Source organism: Phyllostomus hastatus, unplaced genomic scaffold (assembly GCF_019186645.2).
Source record: "Phyllostomus hastatus isolate PE091 unplaced genomic scaffold, TTU_PhHast_1.1 phas_contig_254, whole genome shotgun sequence".
NCBI classification, from domain to species: domain Eukaryota; kingdom Metazoa; phylum Chordata; class Mammalia; order Chiroptera; family Phyllostomidae; genus Phyllostomus; species Phyllostomus hastatus.
The window spans coordinates 6143431-6164337 of NW_025333810.1; the positions used below are offsets into that span (position 1 = coordinate 6143431).

At 35.1% G+C, this 20907-nt stretch overlaps 1 protein-coding gene across 3 annotated transcripts in view; it reads left to right on the top strand.

Moving 5' to 3' along the window:
• The window catches only part of MAN2A1 (mannosidase alpha class 2A member 1), a 163177-nt gene that overhangs the window by 117109 nt on the left and 25161 nt on the right, over positions 1-20907 (top strand). For all 3 annotated transcript variants that reach the window (XM_045837986.1, XM_045837987.1, XM_045837988.1), the window contains 5 exons: positions 2689-2854; positions 4483-4701; positions 5383-5505; positions 8141-8255; positions 19435-19568. In XM_045837986.1, coding sequence (XP_045693942.1) covers positions 2689-2854; positions 4483-4701; positions 5383-5505; positions 8141-8255; positions 19435-19568 — 757 coding nt within the window. The remainder of the gene's footprint in view (positions 1-2688; positions 2855-4482; positions 4702-5382; positions 5506-8140; positions 8256-19434; positions 19569-20907) is intronic.

Genomic DNA, 20907 nt, shown 5'->3' on the forward strand with positions numbered 1-20907 from the left:
TTTCTCTATGCTCTATTTAAAATATACATAGATAGGAGTTTGTGTGCATGTCAGATAAATTTGTGCTGTGATGCCCTTGGAGAACATTCTGTGAATCTCTAATTATGTTTAAAAATTATTTTCTTAGAGCAGCATTATACTCATTATATACTCTACACATTTAGTTTTTGAATAGATTCCTGGCATGATAATTACATAATCATTCAGTACAGTAGAAACATCATTATGGTCAAATACTAATTAGCTACTAAAATGAAACAAAACAGAACCTAGTTCACAGCTTATTATAAAAAGTGATTTAATATTGTACAAAACCAAATGTATGGTTAAAATTATTATTTGCTTTAAATGTGAGTCATATCTTTAATCCCATGGGAAGGAATCAGTGTTCTGGATGCTTGCTACCTAATTTATTGCTTGGGCACATTGCATTTTATTATCAGAATCTTTATTACCAATTCTGTATTGAGGAGCATCCAAAGAACTTGCCAGGGGGAATTCTAGGCTCAGTACCAGGGTGTGCCTCAGGGCTTCTGTAGAATTGGGAGACTAGCTGCAGTCTGGGCACATGGGGTTCAGTGGTAAATCACTCCCTTCTAGAATGCTGATTTGAACATCTTTGGTACTGAGGATGAGTGATCCTCAGCTGTTTTTCTTCCTCAGAGCACCTTAGGAACATAATAGAGTCCTGTTAGTAACAGTGAATCTTGGCTGTTGTGATTCTCCAGTGTGTTCATGATAGGAGAACAGCCAGGTGAAACGTAAGCTCTGGTACAGGCCAGTGGGAGCGTGCAAAGAGGTTGACAGATCCCTCAGGTAGGTCGGTTAAGCACGCCTCTCAAAGGGACATCACCCTCACTCTTCCTGAGAATTGCTTCTGTGGTTGAAACAGGTTTATCTGGTATTAGGAGGCTTCAGCTGCCTCTGTGAATATGTTTTGCCTGCATGGTTTCTGCTGCTCTTCTCATATATATAAGGAATCTCAATTATTTCAGAATGGTTAACTTCAGCCATAAGTGCTTCTCCTGATAAACAATTTATAAGGGAAACATTTTATACATTTTCTGTTCCATTCCCTTTCTTTATTTTTGTGTTTTCCTATTGTTCTTCACTTTAGTTTTGGCCAGTGTAGGTATTAATTTTATTTCTTAGTGAATGGTCTGTAATGCAGTTGAAATAGACAGGACACATATGGGATAAAGGAGTACTGCTAGACTTCCTGATGCGCTAAATAAAGGATGCTAGCTTGCTTCTACCACCTCTCATGTGGCTACTATGACTCAGGGAGAGAAGCAGTTGCTATCTAACTTTGGTTCTATACTCTTGCATTTAAAAAATTATATAGAGCCCTGGCTGGTGTGGCTCAGTGGATTGAGTGCCAGCCTGTGAAGCAAGGGGTCACTAGTTTGATTCCCAGTCAGAGCACATGCCTGGGTTGCGGGCCATGTCCCCAGTAGGGGGTGTGTGAGAGGCAAGCACACAATGATGTTTCTCTCCCTCTCTCTCTCACTCTCCCTTCCCCTCTAAAAATAAATGAATAAAATGTTTAAAAAATATGTAGAAAAACAAATATTTCAGATTATGAAAGCATTTACCAATGAATCAGTAAGTTATAGAATTGGTCAAATATCGTCTTGATTATAAAGTAAAATCAAAAACCTTGGAAAGGCTACAGATTGCATAAAGTCTGTGACGTGATGGTCTAGAACATTTGTACTCAAAGAAAAGCTATGAAACAATGAATACCAGCAGAATCATGCTGCTGAGAAAACCTAAGGATGTTTGATTCTTCAACTGAGAAGTACTTGAATACCTAAGAACTTAGAGAAGACTTTGGGGAAAGTGATGAAGTCCTTGACTTTTTTGAACAAATCTAGCTATGTTTAAAACCATCCTGTAAAAACAAATGTTAATGGAGGATATCATAATGTACTAGTAATAAAATGTTAGAAAAATCTGCCCAAAACCCTACCCACTTCATTTGTTTTGTATTCACTCTAAATATAACACTAGTTACAAATATTAACTAAATTTATTTTAATAGTTTTTATTTTCCTTTCTTTAGCTAAGTCCCAATCAAAACTTTTTTTACCACTATAATAAAATTTTAGCCCCTATTTTAAGTGGATACACTTCAAATTATCTTTTTTGCCCAGAACTAAGTTTCTTGGATAATAAGGGCCCCTTGTATATAAAGCATATGTGTGAATTATGTGATTCCACATGTATAGCCATACAGTTTTGCTGATTTAGTGGTCTAGAATGAATGTCAGAATTTTAGTTGAAATTAATTATTAAATTGCAAACAATTTATAAATTTTTTTACTCGGTGTGATTAGTCAGGGATCCAGATATTAGTTGTATAGAGCTGATTCTTTTAGGTCAATAAAATCACATGTATATAGGTCATTTTCTGGGTCATGGAAATAACTATTACAATTCTATTAATGTCTTCTATTTGTATAACATTTTGTTCTTAGAAAGTAAATCCTTAATAAATTACCCTTTGTATTGTGCAGTATTTGTTGTGATGAAATTGCCTGTTCTCCAAAAGTTTCACCAGAATGTTCTTTATAATTCTTTTCCACTTGCTGACTCTGTGACTATCTATGAGCTGGGATCTTACAAATAGCATTCAAGAACTACAGATATATTGAGTCCCCAGTAGTGAAGCAGCTCTTTTTGCAGGTACCTTGTGGTCTATAATCCTTCAGAGCAAGAACGAAACTCGATGGTCTCGCTTTACGTGAGTTCCCCCGCAGTACAAGTGTCCTCCGCTTCAGGAAAGCCTGTGGAAATTCAAATGAGTGCAGTTTGGGATACAACCAGTACTATCTCACAAATGGCCTACGAGGTATGTTTTTACCACAGATCTAGAGAGGGGCATAATTTTACAAGTATAGCCAGGGCCCTGGCCAAGTCACACAAGGGTGTCCAACCTGTGGCCCAATATAAAATCATAAATTTACTTAAAACATGAGATTTTTTTGTGATTATGTGTCACAATGTATTTAATGTGTGGCCTAAGACAACTTTTTTTTCTTTCAGTGTGGCACAGAGACGCCAAAAGGTTGGACACCCCTCAAACCCATCTTCCTGATATGCCAGGGTTGTGGGTTCTGTTCCTAGTCAGGGTACATACAGGAATCAGCCAATGAATGAATATAGAAATAACTAGAACAACAAATTGATGTCTCTTTCTCTCTCAACACTTTCCTCCCTCTCTCTAAAATCAATTAAAACAAAATTATAACCAATTTATATATGTCTACATGGTTCATAGAGCTGTCAAGTTGTTGTATGTGAAGTGGTTAAAGCTGTAAATACCAGCAGACTTAACTGGCTGGTTAAATAACACTACAGGAAAATAGATTCTGTCTTTCCCAGAATATTAATATATTTGTTAGTATGCACATTTTATGTTACTATTGGTACATATTAGCATGTATATTGTATATCTTTGTAAGTATGTATACTACAACTTTTTCCTGAAGTAATCAGGTAATCATTATTCATTAAATTTTGATTTGTTTTGTCTAATTAAATTCATGAAATTGAGATAAATACCACCCTTCTACAACAACTTTGAGTACTGTCAACTTTTTACTGCAAATGAGGGATAATATATCATGAAAGAACTACTTCCTAAAATAAGGAAGTTGCTTCTTCTCCAAGATGTAATTATAGAAATTCTGGGCTCATCCTCCATAGACACTTTGGGGAGGATTTTTTTTTAAATAAGCAATATTAAACTGAACCTCAATATCATTATAAAGGTTGAACTTTTACAGTCCAGAGTACAGTTTTAACTGTTAACTTCTGAACACATAGCCATAAGCTAGGAACTGTAAAAATTATTTACTTCCATTTGTTAAAAGCCATTATTGCTAGCTTCTCTAACAAATTCATAACTTTAAGTAGAAATGAAAAATATAATACAAGTCTTGGTCAGATTTCATAGAAAACACCCCATCTAGAAAATGGAAAGTAGCTCCTAGAAAGCAGGGGGCTTGGCTTAGGATGTGTGCCCTCTAAGCCTTCCTCAGTGTCTGCTGAATCCCAGGCTTTGATGGCTGGTGTTGACTGAACTAATTAATGTGTTTAATGTTCATATTATTACATTGACCATTTTTATTTTTAATGTACTGAAATATAGTATGGTAAAAGGATTCCTAATAATTAGGAAAAATCATTGTTCATAGTAAACCATTTTACAGAGAGATCCACCCCTCCCCACTGAACATTTATTACAAGCCCTGTAGGACAGTTGAGGGTGGTCACATAATTTCATACATTAATGTCTTTGAAAATTCTACCAACTTGAAGTTACACCGGATGAAATGAGATGCTGATATTCTACCCATGAGTATTATATTCTTTTTTTAAAAGTATGGTAGTTTGTTGTTTTCACTAGAAGTACAAATTGGTTTTCTTTCAGTATAGGGCAGTTTTCTTTAACAAATTCTCTTCTCTCTTTTAAAGATTTCTTTTCTAGTGCAGATGCCACCATTGGGACTAAAAGTGTATACACTTTTGGAATCAACAAGTTCAAATCCACATTTAGCTGAATATGTCTTGTATAATGGTAACATAGAAAATAAAGGAATTTTCAACATAAAGAGTATAAAAAGTACTGAAGAAGCTATAACTGTAGAGAACTCCTTTATTAAACTTCGGTTTGGTCAATCTGGGCTTATGGAGGTATGTTTGAATAGTTCTGAAATTCATAGAAGGTTTATTATTTCATTATAATATATGCAGGTTACTAATGCAAAAGGGAAGTAGTCTATGCAAATACTCTGGGAGAAGGGGTGAATGAGCTCTACGAACCTTCTTGTGTCTGCTCATGAGTGTGGTCTGTGGTTGGCGCTGCCATTACTGATCCACAAGCTAAGTGTAAGAGCCCCGACTGTTTAGAAGTGTCCCTGGAAACTTCGAAAACAATTTGATAGAGTATATTTATGCTTACTACATTTAATACTAAAATATTTTAGTGTATATTTGATATAGTACTTTAAATTTAACTTTTCTAGTAATTCACTTTTATCGTGCTTTATAAAAATATTGATTCATGCATATTGGAAGTAAAAAATAAGCCTGCTCCTTCGCTACAGAAGATTTGAGAAGCATTGGTCTAGAGGTCCAAATTTGTGTATATCTTTCTTGGTATAGGGGGTTCTGACTTTTTGTTCCTGTTGTGAAGGTTTTAAATTTTAAGGTTATGTATAAAATTTTGATATTCATTCAAGAATTGTAAATGTTAGCAACCATTAGCATTGTTCAGTCTATCCAGAGGTAATTTTTAAATCCACGTGCATGTAGAACCAGATGCAATAATGTTAATATCTTAATAGTGAGTTGCCTTTAAAATTTTTCTCTTAGGAAATGATAAGTAAAGAAGACGGGAAACGTCATGAAGTAAGAGTACAGTTTTCATGGTATGGAACCACGAGTAAAAAGGACAAAAGTGGTGCCTACCTCTTCTTGCCTGATGGGGAAGCCAAGGTGAGTGCCGCTGAGCTGTTACTCTAGAAAAATAGCCCCTTGGGGGTTATTTTCTAGTGCATTTCTAATAATGCACTATAAAAATGGCCCCTCTTGGGCCATTTTTCTTCATAACCTTCAGTATTTTAAAAAACAAAGAAACTCTTTCCCCACCCTTGACTGAAAGGGTAATATATGCAAATTTTGGCACATTTAAAAAATGCAGAAAAGTGTGATGAAAGCAATTAAATTTACCAACTATTCCATCAGTCCAAGAAAACCACTACCAGCATTTTAATGTGTTACCATCTTGTGTACTTAATGTCCTTTCCCCTCCAGCTTAGGTTTTGCATTGTAGCAGTATATGCTTTTCATTGTGACGGTGCTCACAATCTGATGGTATATTTTTTTTAAGATACGATATTATTGTACACTCTTGTGTTTAAAAAGTTTTAGCTATAAGATGAGTAAGATCTGAGGGTCTAATGTATAACATGGTTACCATACTTGATAGCTACCTTGTATAATGGAAGTTTGCTGAGAGTGGAGCTTAAATTTTCTCACACACAAAAAAGGAAAAGTGTGTCTGTGTATATGTAAAAAAAAAAAAAGAATTTTCTATTGTCATATATGTATGTTTGCTGCCAATACATTACTACTGTAACATTGTGATAAGCTTTCTCTGTAGCATTATTTCATACAATGATAATTGTTTCCTGAGAACTGTCTAGAAAAGTCATTTTGTGTTAGTGGACCAGGCCTGTTAAGGCTTTTGATACATTCTACTTTTTTTTTTTCTCTCTGGAGAGACTGCTTGTTCACTCCCACCAGTGTTTTTTTTAAAGTAGCTTTTGAATATACCATTTCATGCACCGAAACTTAGCCATACTAAAAGCATACCTATAATAATAGCTAAAAGATATTTTATTGTTAACATTTTTATGATTATTAGTGAGGTTCAACTTTCTTATACATTTATTTATCTTCATATTTCTTTTGTGAGATTTTATTTAAGCTCTTTGATTATTTTTCTATTGGTATGACTTAAAGATCTGTAAGTATTCTTTATGTATGGTAAAATTAATCCTTTTTCTTATATATTGCAATATTTTCTCCATGTGTTAATTTGTTAATTTTTTATTTTATATTTCTGTCATGGTAGTTTTTTTCATTTTTGTGTAGTTAGTTCTGAATTTTCATCTTTAGAGTTCCTTCCTTTGGTTTTATACTTATACAGGCTTTCTCCACTTCAAGATTAGTTAAATATTCTCCATAATTTGTTGCCTAGGAACCTATCTCTTGAAAAAGTTACTCTTGTTCTACAATTTACAAAAGCCTGCTAACCAAAATCAAATATAGATTTAAAGAGTTCTGTCGGACACGCTAAGGATCCTAGTTTTGTTTGTAAAAACAAACAAAAACAAACAAAGGTAAACTCTAGCTCACAGTAGGCATTCCAGGATGGGCAGTGGGTCTGTCCTTACTTACCATCTTTTGTCATTGAAGAAGCATTTTGTTTTGACTGACTCTTCTCATACTTAAAAAATAAATATATAAATGTGTATATTTATTTATATATGTCTGTGTTATGGAATATTATACATGGACCATAGTAACTAATTTATTTACAGTTATTAAGCTTTATCAAGCTTTAAACAGCTCTAATGTAAGAAAGAAAGATCATATGTTTACAAAGCGAAAATAAGTGCAGATCCTTGAAAGGGGCAGCTGGGTCTGTCAGACAGAAGCAGGAGCCCAGAAATCACTGCCCCAGGTTGCTGCCGCCTGCATTACTTTCTAGCTACATGTTAATTAGGTACAAGGACTTTGTAAATTGTAATGTAGTATGATAACTTCAGAATATTTTTCTTTAGCCAAAGAGGTAAATTTGGAAGAAAATTATATACAATCTGAAAATCTTATGCTATTTACGTAGTTCACATTGCAAGATTAGCTTTTTACACAATTGTTGAATTTTCTAAGATGTGTAATACTTAAAAGATAATTTTATAAATGCTTTAAATTTGTCCCTTTGTCACATAAGTTACATGTTTTATTCCCACGTTTACTTGAATTTAGATCCTAAATGAAACTAAAGGTTTCTTTTCAAGTTTATAAATTTGCTTTATATTCAACTAGCTCTTTTAAGTAAAAGGGCAGTATGTTTATATAGTAAACCTAACTCTGATTAAACTGTGTTTCTGAATCCTGCTTCCTGTTTGTTTAGATGACTCCCTGTGGTCATCCTTGCCACCTGCCCCAACCCCTAACAATAAGGGGCCATGGTTATAATAAATGTTTGCCTGGGGAAATGTAGCTACTGTAGAACGATACTGCTCTTTCTAATAAATAACATATGGATGGTGTATTTAGAGGGAGTTTGATCAAAAAGTTTTATAGCTTGGAGGAATGTGTGTAGATCTAGGCCAGTCAAACTGTAACATTTTTATTTTCTATTTTTACTAATTTTTGTGTAATGAAAAATCTTACATTTACTTTTTATAGTAAATGCATATTATACTTTGCAAGGTTTGGTTTTTACTTAAAATTGCATATATCAGATGATATGTACTTGCCATTTTAGAAACTATTATAAACATTTCTTAGAAAAGTTAAAAGCCAACTATTTTTCTTAAACATGTGATTTCCTCTTTAGCCTTATGTTTACACAACCCAGCCCCTTGTCAGAGTGCAGCGTGGAAGGTTTTATTCGGATGTGACTTGCTTTTTTGAACATGTTACCCACAGTGTCCGACTGTACAACATACAGGGTAAGAAACACAGAAATGCACTGGTTCTTGAATTTTTCCTTGTCCTGTGTTGTTTTTAATAAAATAGCAGTTGAGTTTTGGAGATGATATAATAATCTGTCCAAACTTGACATCTTACTTACTGTAAATTTAAAATATAATATTTACCCTTCGATAATCAAAAATTGTAAAACATTTCATTGTTCCCTATGTATACATGTTCTTTTTTCTAAGTATCTTCTCTTTCCTACCATAATATTTGTCTTGGTTATGAGCTCATTAACTAAAACCTTTGTTTCTAAGATCTAAACGCAGTGTATCTTATTTTTTTATATTTTATACAATGGAAATTATGTCAGACATAGCTTTCAATGAGCGGGCCACTGTTACACACACATGCACGCACATACACACAGTTAATTATACAAAAGACATTATTATCCTAGCAAAGAAAGAAATAGAAAATAAAAGTTGAAATAGAAAATGAGTTAATGTTATGGGTTGACTGTCTTTATTGAGTGTCAAATTCTGTTCACTTCAAACATTCTTTTAAAAGGCTAAAGTAATGCAAACCTGACAAAATACCCTTATATTTCTTAAACTCTTTATTTAGTCATTTGACTCTTCTCCCCAAAGTAACTTCTGCATAAATTAAGCTTAAGAAGAAAAAAAAATCAAGAACAAAATCAAACAACACTTTCCAAATTCTGTGAACTGTGTAAGACTCATTTTCTTTAACTATAGAAAGACTAAGTAGTTAGTTAGGTGTAGCTATCAAAGAATTAGTATTGATTTTGAAACAAACTGAGTTAGGAGAGTTGGGTTCCATCTGACGGCTGGTTTTGGTTTTGGTTTGATACTTAACTTTAGTTCCTCCATTTTTGTGCTCTCTGGATGATGAAAATAGTAAGAGGTGCAGTTTAAAGTCTCTCGTCTTAACATCACTTAAGCTATTAAAAACCACCGTGTTGTTCTTTTCATTATGGTTTCCATATTTACATTCAAATGATTTCTACAAATATTAAGTTAGAGGAAATCCTGTGCTCACCAGCTTTAAAAGTTCCAAAAGATCAGAGCAGTTTTAGAAATTTCTAATGAAACATAATGCTCTGCCTTCTGTCAGGTTAAATAAGAAATCCATTTCACAGAGACCATAATTGAATGAATGCCCTTTTGGAAGTGCTTTATGGTTTCTAAAAGATTATTTAGTTTGTAGCAAATAAAATTTTTCCAGAGGAAAAGATGGAAGGGGTGGGGGTTAATTTTTCTTGTAGTGTAATGTTCTTTCATTAAATTGAAGCTTTAAATGTTACCAAATAGGCTATTTTAGCTTTTGTCGTTAATCTTCAGATTTGAAGACAGAATATGATACAAACAGAAGCCCCTGTATCCCCTTGTGTTATATTGATACTGTATCATTGCAAAAAGTATATGCCTTGCAGTAACAAGGTGATCAGTAAGTGACATGAGCTAGCCATGGCTTCATTTGTCTTCAGAGCTGTAATTATTAGACTTTGGTGCCCTAGTTTTCTGACATCAGCACCCACTTTGAAGAATTATGTTGCTATGGGTTACCAATGTGTCATGTACATTTTCAGTGGCACAAGGTTTAGGTTCCAGATCTGTTATAATTATGTACCTTCAGGGTTTATTTCCTTCCTACACCCCAGGACTATGTTCTCCTATGTAGGTGTGTGTTCATGAGCAAGTGAGTCTGTATGTTTCACCCCTTAGGAGAAATATCTTAAATGCAATACTTTTGCCTGTTTCCCACCATAATATTGCATTATATGTAATGGATCTTGCTAAAAGAAAGCAACTAGCCTGGAGGTAAAATGTAATGAACTGCCATCAAAAAGTATGGAAGAAAACACCTTCCTTTAGCTGAAATGACATTTTCATTGCATGGGCATATTTAGCAAAGAGAGGTTGCTTAGTTTCTTTGAATTTATAACCAAAACAGATTAATAATATGAAAGAAAGAAGGAGCTCCTACCCTTTGCGACAGCATAGATGGAACTGGAGAGCATTATGCTAAGTGAAATAAGCCAGGATGTGAAAGACAAATACCATATGATCTCACCTTTAACAGGAACCTAAACAACAAAACAAACACACAAGCAAAATATAACCAAAGACACTGAAATAGAGAACAGACTGACAGTGACCAGAAGGGACAGGGGAGGGAATTTCAGGGGAAAAGGGGAAGGGTTTACAGGAGCAAGTATAAAAGATACATGGACAAAAACAAGGGTGGGGGGGGGGTGGAAGTGGAAAGGAGGTGGGGAGGGCTGAGTGGGTGGGCTGGGATGGGAGTAAAAGACAGAAAACTACTTGAACAACAACTAAAATTTTAAAAAATTTAAAAAAAAAATATGACCCTTGACTTTTACAGAGTCAAAATGAACTTCATCTAATTAAACATATAAGAAAATCACGTTGGAATTAGAGATCCAAATCCTTAATTTCACCTCTAAGCAAACAACAGACTTTGTTACTTAAACTGTACAAAGCCTAGATGGCCAGTTAGGTCTTCACAGAACTTAGTGTCACAAAGGTTCTCTGGTGCTTGACTCCCTGCTTCTAAATTCATCTTCTAAGGTCACTGGAATCTGGGATTCCTGTCCCTGGAGTCCTCCCACTGTAAACAAGGTCTCAGAGCTTCCCTGAAGTTGCTTTTATTTCCATAAAAAGAGTCACGAGGATATTAAAATGATCTGCAATCAATTGCTTATTTTTCCCACAGGACTACATTCCATATTTAGGGTGATTTAAGAGTAAAAAGCATTTAGTAAGTTACTGCTATGGAGGCTTAGGTAATTAAGACATTTTTGGAATATCATGCAATTGACTGCTAAGGGCTTTTTTTCCTGTAAATTGAAAGTTTTAAAAATTGAAATAAGTTCAATCTGATTATTCTCTACAGGCATGAAAGAGAACATTATTTTAAGGAACTATAAGCACTTTTTAGTTACCCAAATTCAGAACTCAGAGGTTATCCTGGGGGCTGTTTGACAGCAGCTGCTGCATTGAAGGTGTATCTTTTTTTTAAAAAAAAATTTAATTGTGTTGTATTTTTTTTCCATTATCATTTAGTCCCATTACACCTCCTACACCCCAGCAATCACCACACTGTGGTCCATGTCCATGAGTTCTTTGTCCTTTGGCTCAATCCCTCCGTCCCCTAAACTCCCAACCCCCAGTTGTTATCTGCTCTCCATCTATGAGTCTGTCTCTGTTTTGCTTGTTAGTTCATTTTGTTCATTAGATTCCACATATGAGTGAAATCATATGGTATTTGTCTTTCTCTGGCTTATTTCACTTAGCATAATGCTCTCCAGATCCATCCAGAGACACAGGGTAAAATTTTCTTCTTTTTTATGGTCAAGTACTATTCCACTGTGTAAATATTCCATAGTTGTTTTATCCGCTCATCTACTGATGGACACTTGGGCTGCTTGCATATCTTGGCAATTGTAAATAACATTGCAGTGTAAATAACACTGCAGTGAACATAGGGGTGCTTATGTTCTTTTGAATTAGTGGTTTGGACTCCTTCAGATATTATTCCCAGAATTGGGGTTGCAGGGTCAAAAGGCAGATCCATTTTTAATTTTTGAAGTGTCTCCATACTGCTTTCCACAGTGGCTGCACCAGCCTGCATTCCCACCAACAGTGCAAAAGGGTTCCCATTTCTCCACATCCTTGCCAGCACTGGTTGTTTGATTTATTGATGATAGCCATTCTGACAGGTGTGAGATGGTATCTCATATTGGTTTTAATTTGCATTTCTCTGATGATTAGTGACATGGAACATTTTTTCATATGTCTATTGGCCATCTGTATGTCCTCTTTGGAGAAGTATCTATTCAGGTCCTTAGCCCACTTTTTTAATTAGGTTGTTTTTTTGGCGTTGAGTTTTGTAAGTTCTTTATAAATTTTGGGTATCAACCCCTTATCAGATGTATCAGAAAATATGTTCTCCCATTCTGTGGGTTGTCTTTTTATTTTGTTGAGGATTTCCTTTCTTGTGAAAAAACTTCTTAGTTTGATGTCATCCCATTTCTTTCCCTTGCCTGGGGTGATCTATCTGATAAAAAATTGCTACAAGCAATGTCCAAGACTTTGCTCTATGTTTTCTTCTGGGATTTTAATGGTTTGGGATCTAATATTTAAGTCTTTGATCCATTTTGAATTTATTCTTGTGTGTGGTATAAGAAGGTGGTCTAGCTTCATTTTTCAGCTTGTGTCTTTCCAAATTTACCAACACCTTTTATTAACTATTTTTAGCCCATTGTATGTGCTTGCTTCCTCTGTCACATATTAATTGATTATAAAGATGTGAGTTTGTTTCTGTGCTCTCTATTCTATTCCATTGATCTATGTGTCTGTTTTTATGCCAGTACCATGCTGTTTTGATTACTGTGGCTTTGTAGTATAGTTTGATATGAGGTAGCATGCTTCCTCCAGCTTTGTTCTTTGTTCTTCCTTCTTATGATTGCTGTTGCTGTTTGGCGTCTTCTGTGGTTCTATATAAAATTTTGAAATATTCTATTTCTGAGAAATATGTCATTGGAATCTTGATAGGAATTTCATTGACTCTATAGATTGCTTTGGGTAGTATGGTCATTTTAATTATGTTAATTCTTTCTATCCGTGAATATGGTATGTGCTTCCCCTTATTTATATCTTCATTTTCTTTCCTCAGTGTCTTATAATTTTTCAAGTACAGATCTTTTACATCCTTGGTTAGAATTATTCCTAGATATTTTTTTGAAGCAATTATAAATGGGATTGTTTTCTTAATTTCCCTTTGTGTTAGTTTGTTATATTGGCATATAAAAATGCAATTGATTTTTGAATATTAATTTTGTATCCTGCTACTTTTACTGAATTCATTTATTAGCATCCTTTCCAAATGTGTACTAACTCTGAAGAAGGACTCAGAGTTGGGAAACGCAGGGAAAGTACTATGGTTAAGAGCTCAGACTCTGGAGTCAACCCATCTACATTTCATTCCCAGCTCCCAACCCAGTTCTGACGCTAACCAGCCATTTGATCTTGTGCAGGTTATTAACTGTCTGGCCTTGGTTTTGTTATCCTGGCAATAATGGAGTCTGCCTCGTAGGAGGTAGTTATTCGTCCTGTTGGAGGAATAACTGAGTTAACATACATGAAGTCTGGCAAATACTAACTGTTGCATTTCCTTAAAAGGCTGTGTGAGGCAGATGAGTTAGACCATAAATGTTATGAGAGAGTGGTCATCAAGGGTTGGGGGAGTTGAGGAAGATTTTTGATAAGGAATTGAATTGTTGAGATGCTAGGTCTTGGAGAAATGTCACTTGGGTGGGTGAAAAGGAGGAAGAATGTCATAATGAAGTAGGGTTGGTTAGATGAAACTCCTTTGTTTCTATATGATTTGAAGAACTCTGTTTCCATTACATGTTTTTTAAGGTGGCATCTAGTTTTACTTTGTATTTCAATATTTTTCAAATTGTCTTTGTTCAGTCCCCATCAAAGCTGAGGTAGGTGAGAGGTAAGCTGTTGCTCTTTGTTTTTTGTCCCCCTAGTGGAAATGTGGTAACAGGAAAAGGAAGACCCCTGTGCCTCCCTGGCAGGTCCATTTCAGGCAGAGGGTCTTGAGGGGTGGGTACATATGGAATCCAAGCTTCCTGACTAAAGGTGTCTTGGAAAGGAGCATGTTTGGGAGAACAGAAAGTAGGTAAGTTCAGAATGACTGCCATTTGGAGTATATGAGGACAGACCATCCTGATTATTCCAGCATTCTTCCCTCCCTTGTCCTAGACCAGCCCAAGCCTAGATTGTGGGGAAGGTAACAAACAGAAAGCTCTGGGGCTGTGAGATGTTTTATTCAACTCCCAAGAAAAGGCTTTAGTTAGACCTGACTCTTGGATTTAAAACAAATGTTAGCAATGCAGATGTTTCCTCTAAATCAGAGCTTCAAAAAAACCTGTTGTTTCTTAAAATCAATGTTTGTTAGAAAAAACAAAGGTAGCATCTCAGTTTTTTAGTGTATCTTTCAGTAATATTAGACCTTCAACTATGTCATACTAAATTGGAACAATCTTTAATTAAAATTTGCAATCCATATGATTGAAATTTTATACCTTTCCTATAATGCATTTACTTTTATGTCATTGTGAGAATTACTGAAATGAAAAGCCTAAAATATGTCAACTAGTGCCTAGCTTATTATATTATAAATTAATAAGTAGTGATAGTTATTTATCCAGTGCTTTATAAATAAAACAAAGTATCCATCATCATTTTCTTAAATTTGAGACTTGGAATGAAATTTGCTAAAATTTGTATTCATGAAAGCAGATGTTGAAATTTTCACTTGTGGAGAAATAATCAATGTGAATATTTACAGACTTGGAAATTAGCAAGTACCTCAGAGGATAAATTAGATCTTATAATGGATGATAAGTTGAGTAAGTCAACATGGAGAAAAAGGTCATCCAGTTGTGGGAATTATTACCATTTTTATTCTTGGTACTTTCAGATATGAGTACAATATTTTAAAAATATAGTCATGATAATATTTGATTTTCAGAAACATCATCTTCATGTTGACCTACTTAATTTATCATTTTTATGAGAATTGCTATTCAAGTATATGTGCTGAACTAAGCATTAATAACCATAAGTGTCAACTCCCAGTTAAGTTGGATAAGTTCACAAAAATGTCACAGAAGTAAATACATAGTGGGAAAGATATTTTTATATTTTTCCTGATTTAAATACAAAATTCTCTCAAAGTTGGAGGGAAGATATTCAAACCTAGAACCTCTGTTTTTTTGCCAGCTACTTTTGTCCTACTTCTGCTATAAAGTGATGAGGGCTCAGTCACCTTCCCTGTTCAGAAACAGTCTGAAGAAAAGGGATGAGGACAACAATTATATAGATAACGAGGTACCATTTTTGATCAAGATCCTGCATTTCAAGGACACTTACTGCAGACCTTATTTTCAATCTTAGCTGTTTTTTTGAGGATTTATTTTATATCTTATATCAAATTCCAGTTGAACTTTTGTTTGAAGATTTAAACACTTCTCTTAGGGTTCTCATCACTTTTCATTTTCCTAGGTGAGTATGAACCACTTGCTATTATCCCATCTTGATCTAATGATTTGTCCTAATTACACATCGAGTACCACTAAAAACAGAATTTGATTTTACTTGGGTATGAGTGAGGCTCTCTTTTGCTCTTTCTCCCTAGCTGCTGCCTCTCCCTGTTATCATTGGAATGTAGGGAGGGTGGAGTCTAATGAATTCAGTCTATTCCTTGGAAAAGTATACTCTGTATTTCAAAACTAGGTATGAATAAGGTGATCTAGAAAGGTGGAGAGGGTTGGATCAACTGAGATTCTGCAGTTCTGATAAATCTGATATGACAGTGAAGAGAGTAGATTAGATAGTGCAGAGGAAATGACACCCAGGATTCTCTGGGGGGCCGTCAGTTGCAGGTCAGAGCAATGACATCAGACTTTCCATCTGCATTCCTCAGAGTCACTTTCGCCCTCCTTGCTGGGTCCTCCACCTCTTTTTTTCAACATGGGGCACACGTCAGAGTTGTCCTCCAGTTTTCCTCCCCACTCTCAAGAATGCCCTTCCTGGTTTCCTTAAGACTGCTGCTAAGGAGTAAAGTCTAAAGGGCTATGCCCTTTCTTTTCTGTGTGCCCCTTTCTGATCCACCCAGTAGGAGGTGGCTCTGAAGAGACCAACATCACATTGAGAGTGACTCTAAGATCTTGAGGCTATTGTTCCCAATGACACAGCCTTGCCTGTCCCTGGCCCCGACCTCTTGCCTACTTTTAGTTTTTTCCTCTGCTTTCTTAGAAAATATTCTTCTTTTAAAAATGCTTCATAATTATTTTATGTATGTAAATACATTATACACACACACCCACACTCCTGACAGAAATTGCACACGTTCAGATATAAGGTGAAATTTCTCTGGAATCTCTGCCTGGCCTCTCTCCACTGCTCAAGAGAGGTAACACAAATACCTGTCCTCTCCTGTATTCTCTCTCTCTTTCCTCCTCTCTGTCTCTGTCTCACACACACACACATTCACACGCATGTAAAAATATAGTACTGTATTTGTATCTATGAAAAGCACAAAGCTTATCATGCTCTACAGGCACTGCATTAGTTTTTTCCATCAGATCTTCTTGGTCAGGACAGAGAGCTACTTCATTCTTTTCATTTCTTCCCATGTTGGCTAACTTCTGCATGATGAGGGACATCTTAACTAAATTTGTTTAATAGTGGTTCAGCACCTATGACATGCCCAAAACGTTGTTAAAAACTGGAATACAAGATGGTGTGGTGTGTAAGACAGTTTGTGTCTGTGAGAAGCTAACAGGCTCCAGGGAAGAAAACACACAGCTAAGGAAAGACTTTTGGCCGATGGACTGGCCCCGTTCTTACTTCACATTGCCTGTGTTAATAAGAATAAACAATGTTCATTCTCCTCTAAGGCATAAGCAACAAAAAGGAACTTAATTTTTCTTTGTTGAAACCTGATAATGACATCACCCTGCTGCCCTGCATAGACTACTTTTATGAAGGAGGGGCTATTTTCTTTCCCAGGATTGAAGCCCCTCCTGAGCTAGCCATTCATGCTCAGGTAGAACTACTTTGGTAAAAGTACCTTTTGCTGCTACATACCGGAAAGACCTAGCAGACCACTGGAATCACTGGGTCTGCTTCCCAGGGAGCTCACCCCCAAGTCCTGTGAGCTTCTTTGGGAATGGCATGGTATGTACTCCTTCAGGTATTCTTGACACAGAACAAGTGGACAACATTTCTCTTCCTCACACATACCCTTTTTTAAAAAAAATAAATTATCTTTGAGAACTCAGGGATACCGCTTTGCTTTTATTAGCATTACAGGCTTGTTCATATACATACATTAGGTTTGATCTTATTTTAAAAGTCTTTTTGGGCACAGAATTTAATTAATGTCTTGCTGAATTTTTAATGGATGTAGAGGCCCCTTGTAAGGGAGCTTTAAGTATTTGTGGCAACAACAGGATCTGAGCATAATACTGGGCTTGAGAAAGATGATTTTCTCAATGGAAATAATTTATTGTTGCTGGAGGTAATGTGAAATTATTAATACTTTCTAAAGCATGCTTTCTGTAAATATTTTCCAGAGATACATGACTTGAAATTAATGGCTCTCTCCTTTGTTAAGACTTTATTTCATTTGGTGTATTTTGTTGACCCCTGAGAGACTGTCCAGTCTAGAATGGGGAGCACGCAAAGCACTGCTAAAAACCCTGCAGATGCTTCCAGCAGATTAGAGTTCACTTGTGGGCTTCTGTTTTCCCCAGTGCTGCATCAGGACTGTCATGTTAGTGCTGCGTGTTGTGTTTGGAGCACTTTGGTTTATTTGTAGAAGCTTGTCCATTAAAATTCAATATACAATTCATTTGTTTTTTAAAAAACAATATTCTGGTTAATCTAAGCATTCTGAAATGAAAATTTGCACTTAAAGTAATACATTTCCTAATTCAAAGAAGATACCGTTATTCTGTCATCGGTGTGTGTGATTTTTTTTAACTTCCCAATAATAGGGAAAATACATTTGGATCAGCTGTCTTGGCAGGTTCTTCTGGTTATTCTCAGAAGGAAATATATGTGTGTGTTTAACTCGCAGAGGTTAGTGATCCAGATTATGTCCATAAATCAGGGAAAAAGGCACCCCTTTTTCCTGTCCATGCAGACCATATTCATAATAGCTTTCCAAACAGAGTAAGGAACTGGTTAGCTCTCATTGAGGTGGTTGAGTTGGAAGAGCAACCTATAACACAAAAGAACTTCTGTGAGCATTTTGAAAATCCTTCAGCCTGTTTAGTATTATCACCATGTTATTACTTATGCTTTATAATTTCCAGTGTTATTTTCACATAAATCTATAGTGTCTGGATAAGCTGCATTTACATTGTTTTCCACAAATCTCACAGATTCAAACTTCCTTTCACTATTTCCTGTCACCTTCTGTAAGCTCTGGGGATTTTTCTTGGCTCCTAGAAAGTCTTCTTTACTCCCTCCTTCCCCTCCCCACTTTTTCTTACATAGCCCTCTCTCTAAAGAGTGCTGGTTCTCGGCACAGAGTGACAGATTGCGTGTGAAGAGTAGGGAGAAGTAGGTAATGAATAGCAACTTCAGGGAAGTGACCAGTAAGTGTTGTACAGTCTCAGAAAACTTCAGCTGTATGAAGTAAGTAGGGTAAGTCTTTCCTCTTTGGACCACTTTTCTTAATTGCTCTCTTTCTTTGAAGACCCTGTAATATCTCTTCTACGTACTTAATCTGTATAGAGTATTGGGTTTCTCCATAACTCCTCTCTCTATCTCTGAAATAGACCGAAGGCTTCACTGAGAATCTGACAGTGCAGTTAGGGCAGCATGATAGAAATTAGTAAACACTTTAGGCTTAATCAGAAGAAAGAAATGTCTGACACATCTGGGACTTCTTCAAGCTGTCCTCTGCTTTATATAGCAAAGGGCACAATGAATCACTCTATACCAAAGGGTCCTAAGAGATACCAAATTCAATTAAAATTGATTTAATATCTGGGGAGCTCTCCAGATTATACTCCAAACTACTAATATAGTAATATTAGTTTCAGCCATAAATCATCTCATTGGATCTCCTGTCTCTTTTCCTAGATGTAGATCATGGGCAGTAGTACACCGTCTCTTGGACCAACAGAGTATAAATGTCACTGCTCATAATTTCCCGTGTGTAAGGAGAGCACGATGAAGAAGTAGGCTCTAATGGCTCTGCTGGGGCATGACGGTGCAGGCAAGAGGTGGACTGACCTGCAGTGGGGCTGGCCTTTCCTCATTTAGTGTCCTCATTCCCTTCTACAACTCATTAGAGAATCATTTGTGTGTTATATTTCATCTACATTTATCTCCACCAACTTCTTCATCCTTCTGTTAAGTTGTCAAGTTATGTCTTTGGAATAAATGTTATCTACCATCTGATATTAAAAAGAAAAAAGGTGAATTGGGACAGTATTTAGCATATGAGAGATGGTAAAGACAGGAGATAGAGAACAGGGCATTATATATAACTTCTGAGGGAGTTCTGGATAGTATATTTTTAAGAAGTGGGCAGTTAATTAATTTCCATCTGTTGTGTATACTCTTTTACATTTAGGAATAGAAGGGCAGTCCGTGGAAGTTTCCAATATTGTGGACATCCGGAAGGAACATAACCGTGAGATTGCAATGAGAATTTCTTCTAACATAAACAGCCAAAACAGATTTTATACGGACCTAAATGGATACCAGGTAATTTTTCTTCAAAATGTCTAAATAATGGTTATGTTAGTGCATAACTTTTATATATGGTAATGGGCCAGTTAATTTTGGGTCCTTTGAAAAATATGCATAATGTTGCAAATTATTTCTGAAATTGAACTGAATTTTAACAGCTACAAAAGCAGGGAGTACAGCATAGGAAATGGAACTTATAGGTTCTATATTAACCAGATTTCCAAAATTATGATGAATATCTGACAGTATTTTATAGATCATCTATTTGTAAGAATTTATTTTTTCAAAGAAAGATTTGGTGACTTGTGCATGTTAACTACATTGATGTCAAAATGTATATGAATTTATCAAATAGTAAGGAAACATAGTTAGGGATTGATGGGTTATATCTTTTTTCAACATAGGGAATTGACCTATGCATATTTAGTTTATTCTATATATATTTTATTATATATATATTGATTATTTATATATAAATATATATATAAATTATCAGTATATATATATTTATTATATATATTTTATTTTATATATATTTTAAATGCATAATCTAATAATGGGCTCTTTTAATTTTAGGAAAACTTTATTCCTTTTTTTTATTGGGGTACGTGTGTATACCATTATACACATAGATAGCGTATAAAGGTACAATACAAACATTTACTTAGGAATGTGAGTAGATATGTATTTAATCAACATTTTTGAAGTAATGAGAAAATTGATTTATATAAATTTTTTAGATTGTCAGCTCTCTAAAGAGTTCTTTTGATTGTTGCCTAAATCTCTGTATTCAGAGTGTATGTGTGTGACAATATGTCTTTAAAATAATACTTTTAAACAGCATCTTTTTGACACACTAGCATTTTGGAAATTTCTGGCTATGAATAGAAATAATTTCACAACAAATGCTTTTACTTTGTCTGATTTTCAACTGGGATGAGTAGACAGGATTGTGATAATTTTCTCTTCTACAGTTTCCTGCAGAAGTTAAATTTAAACCTTGTCCAAAGCCTAAAAATTGCAACATACATTTTGAATTAACATGTTAATCTTACTACAGCTGTTTGGTTTTCAAATGAAGCTGATGCTTTATGGTGATTCATTTCTTTGTATACAAAAAGCTTTTCTTAAAATCTACTAGAAGCAATTATTTGTATGTATGGGTGTATACATGAACGAAAAAACTTAGTAAAAATGAACAAAAATGTGAATTTTCTTTTTAAGGATTGAACATTTGACTAAATGGGAAAATACTATTTTTAAGTCTATAACCTAAGTATTTCTACTTTTAAAATAGGCTGTTTTATTAGCTTTGGAAAGAGTGGTGCTTGGGCAAGACTAGAACTCTAGACCT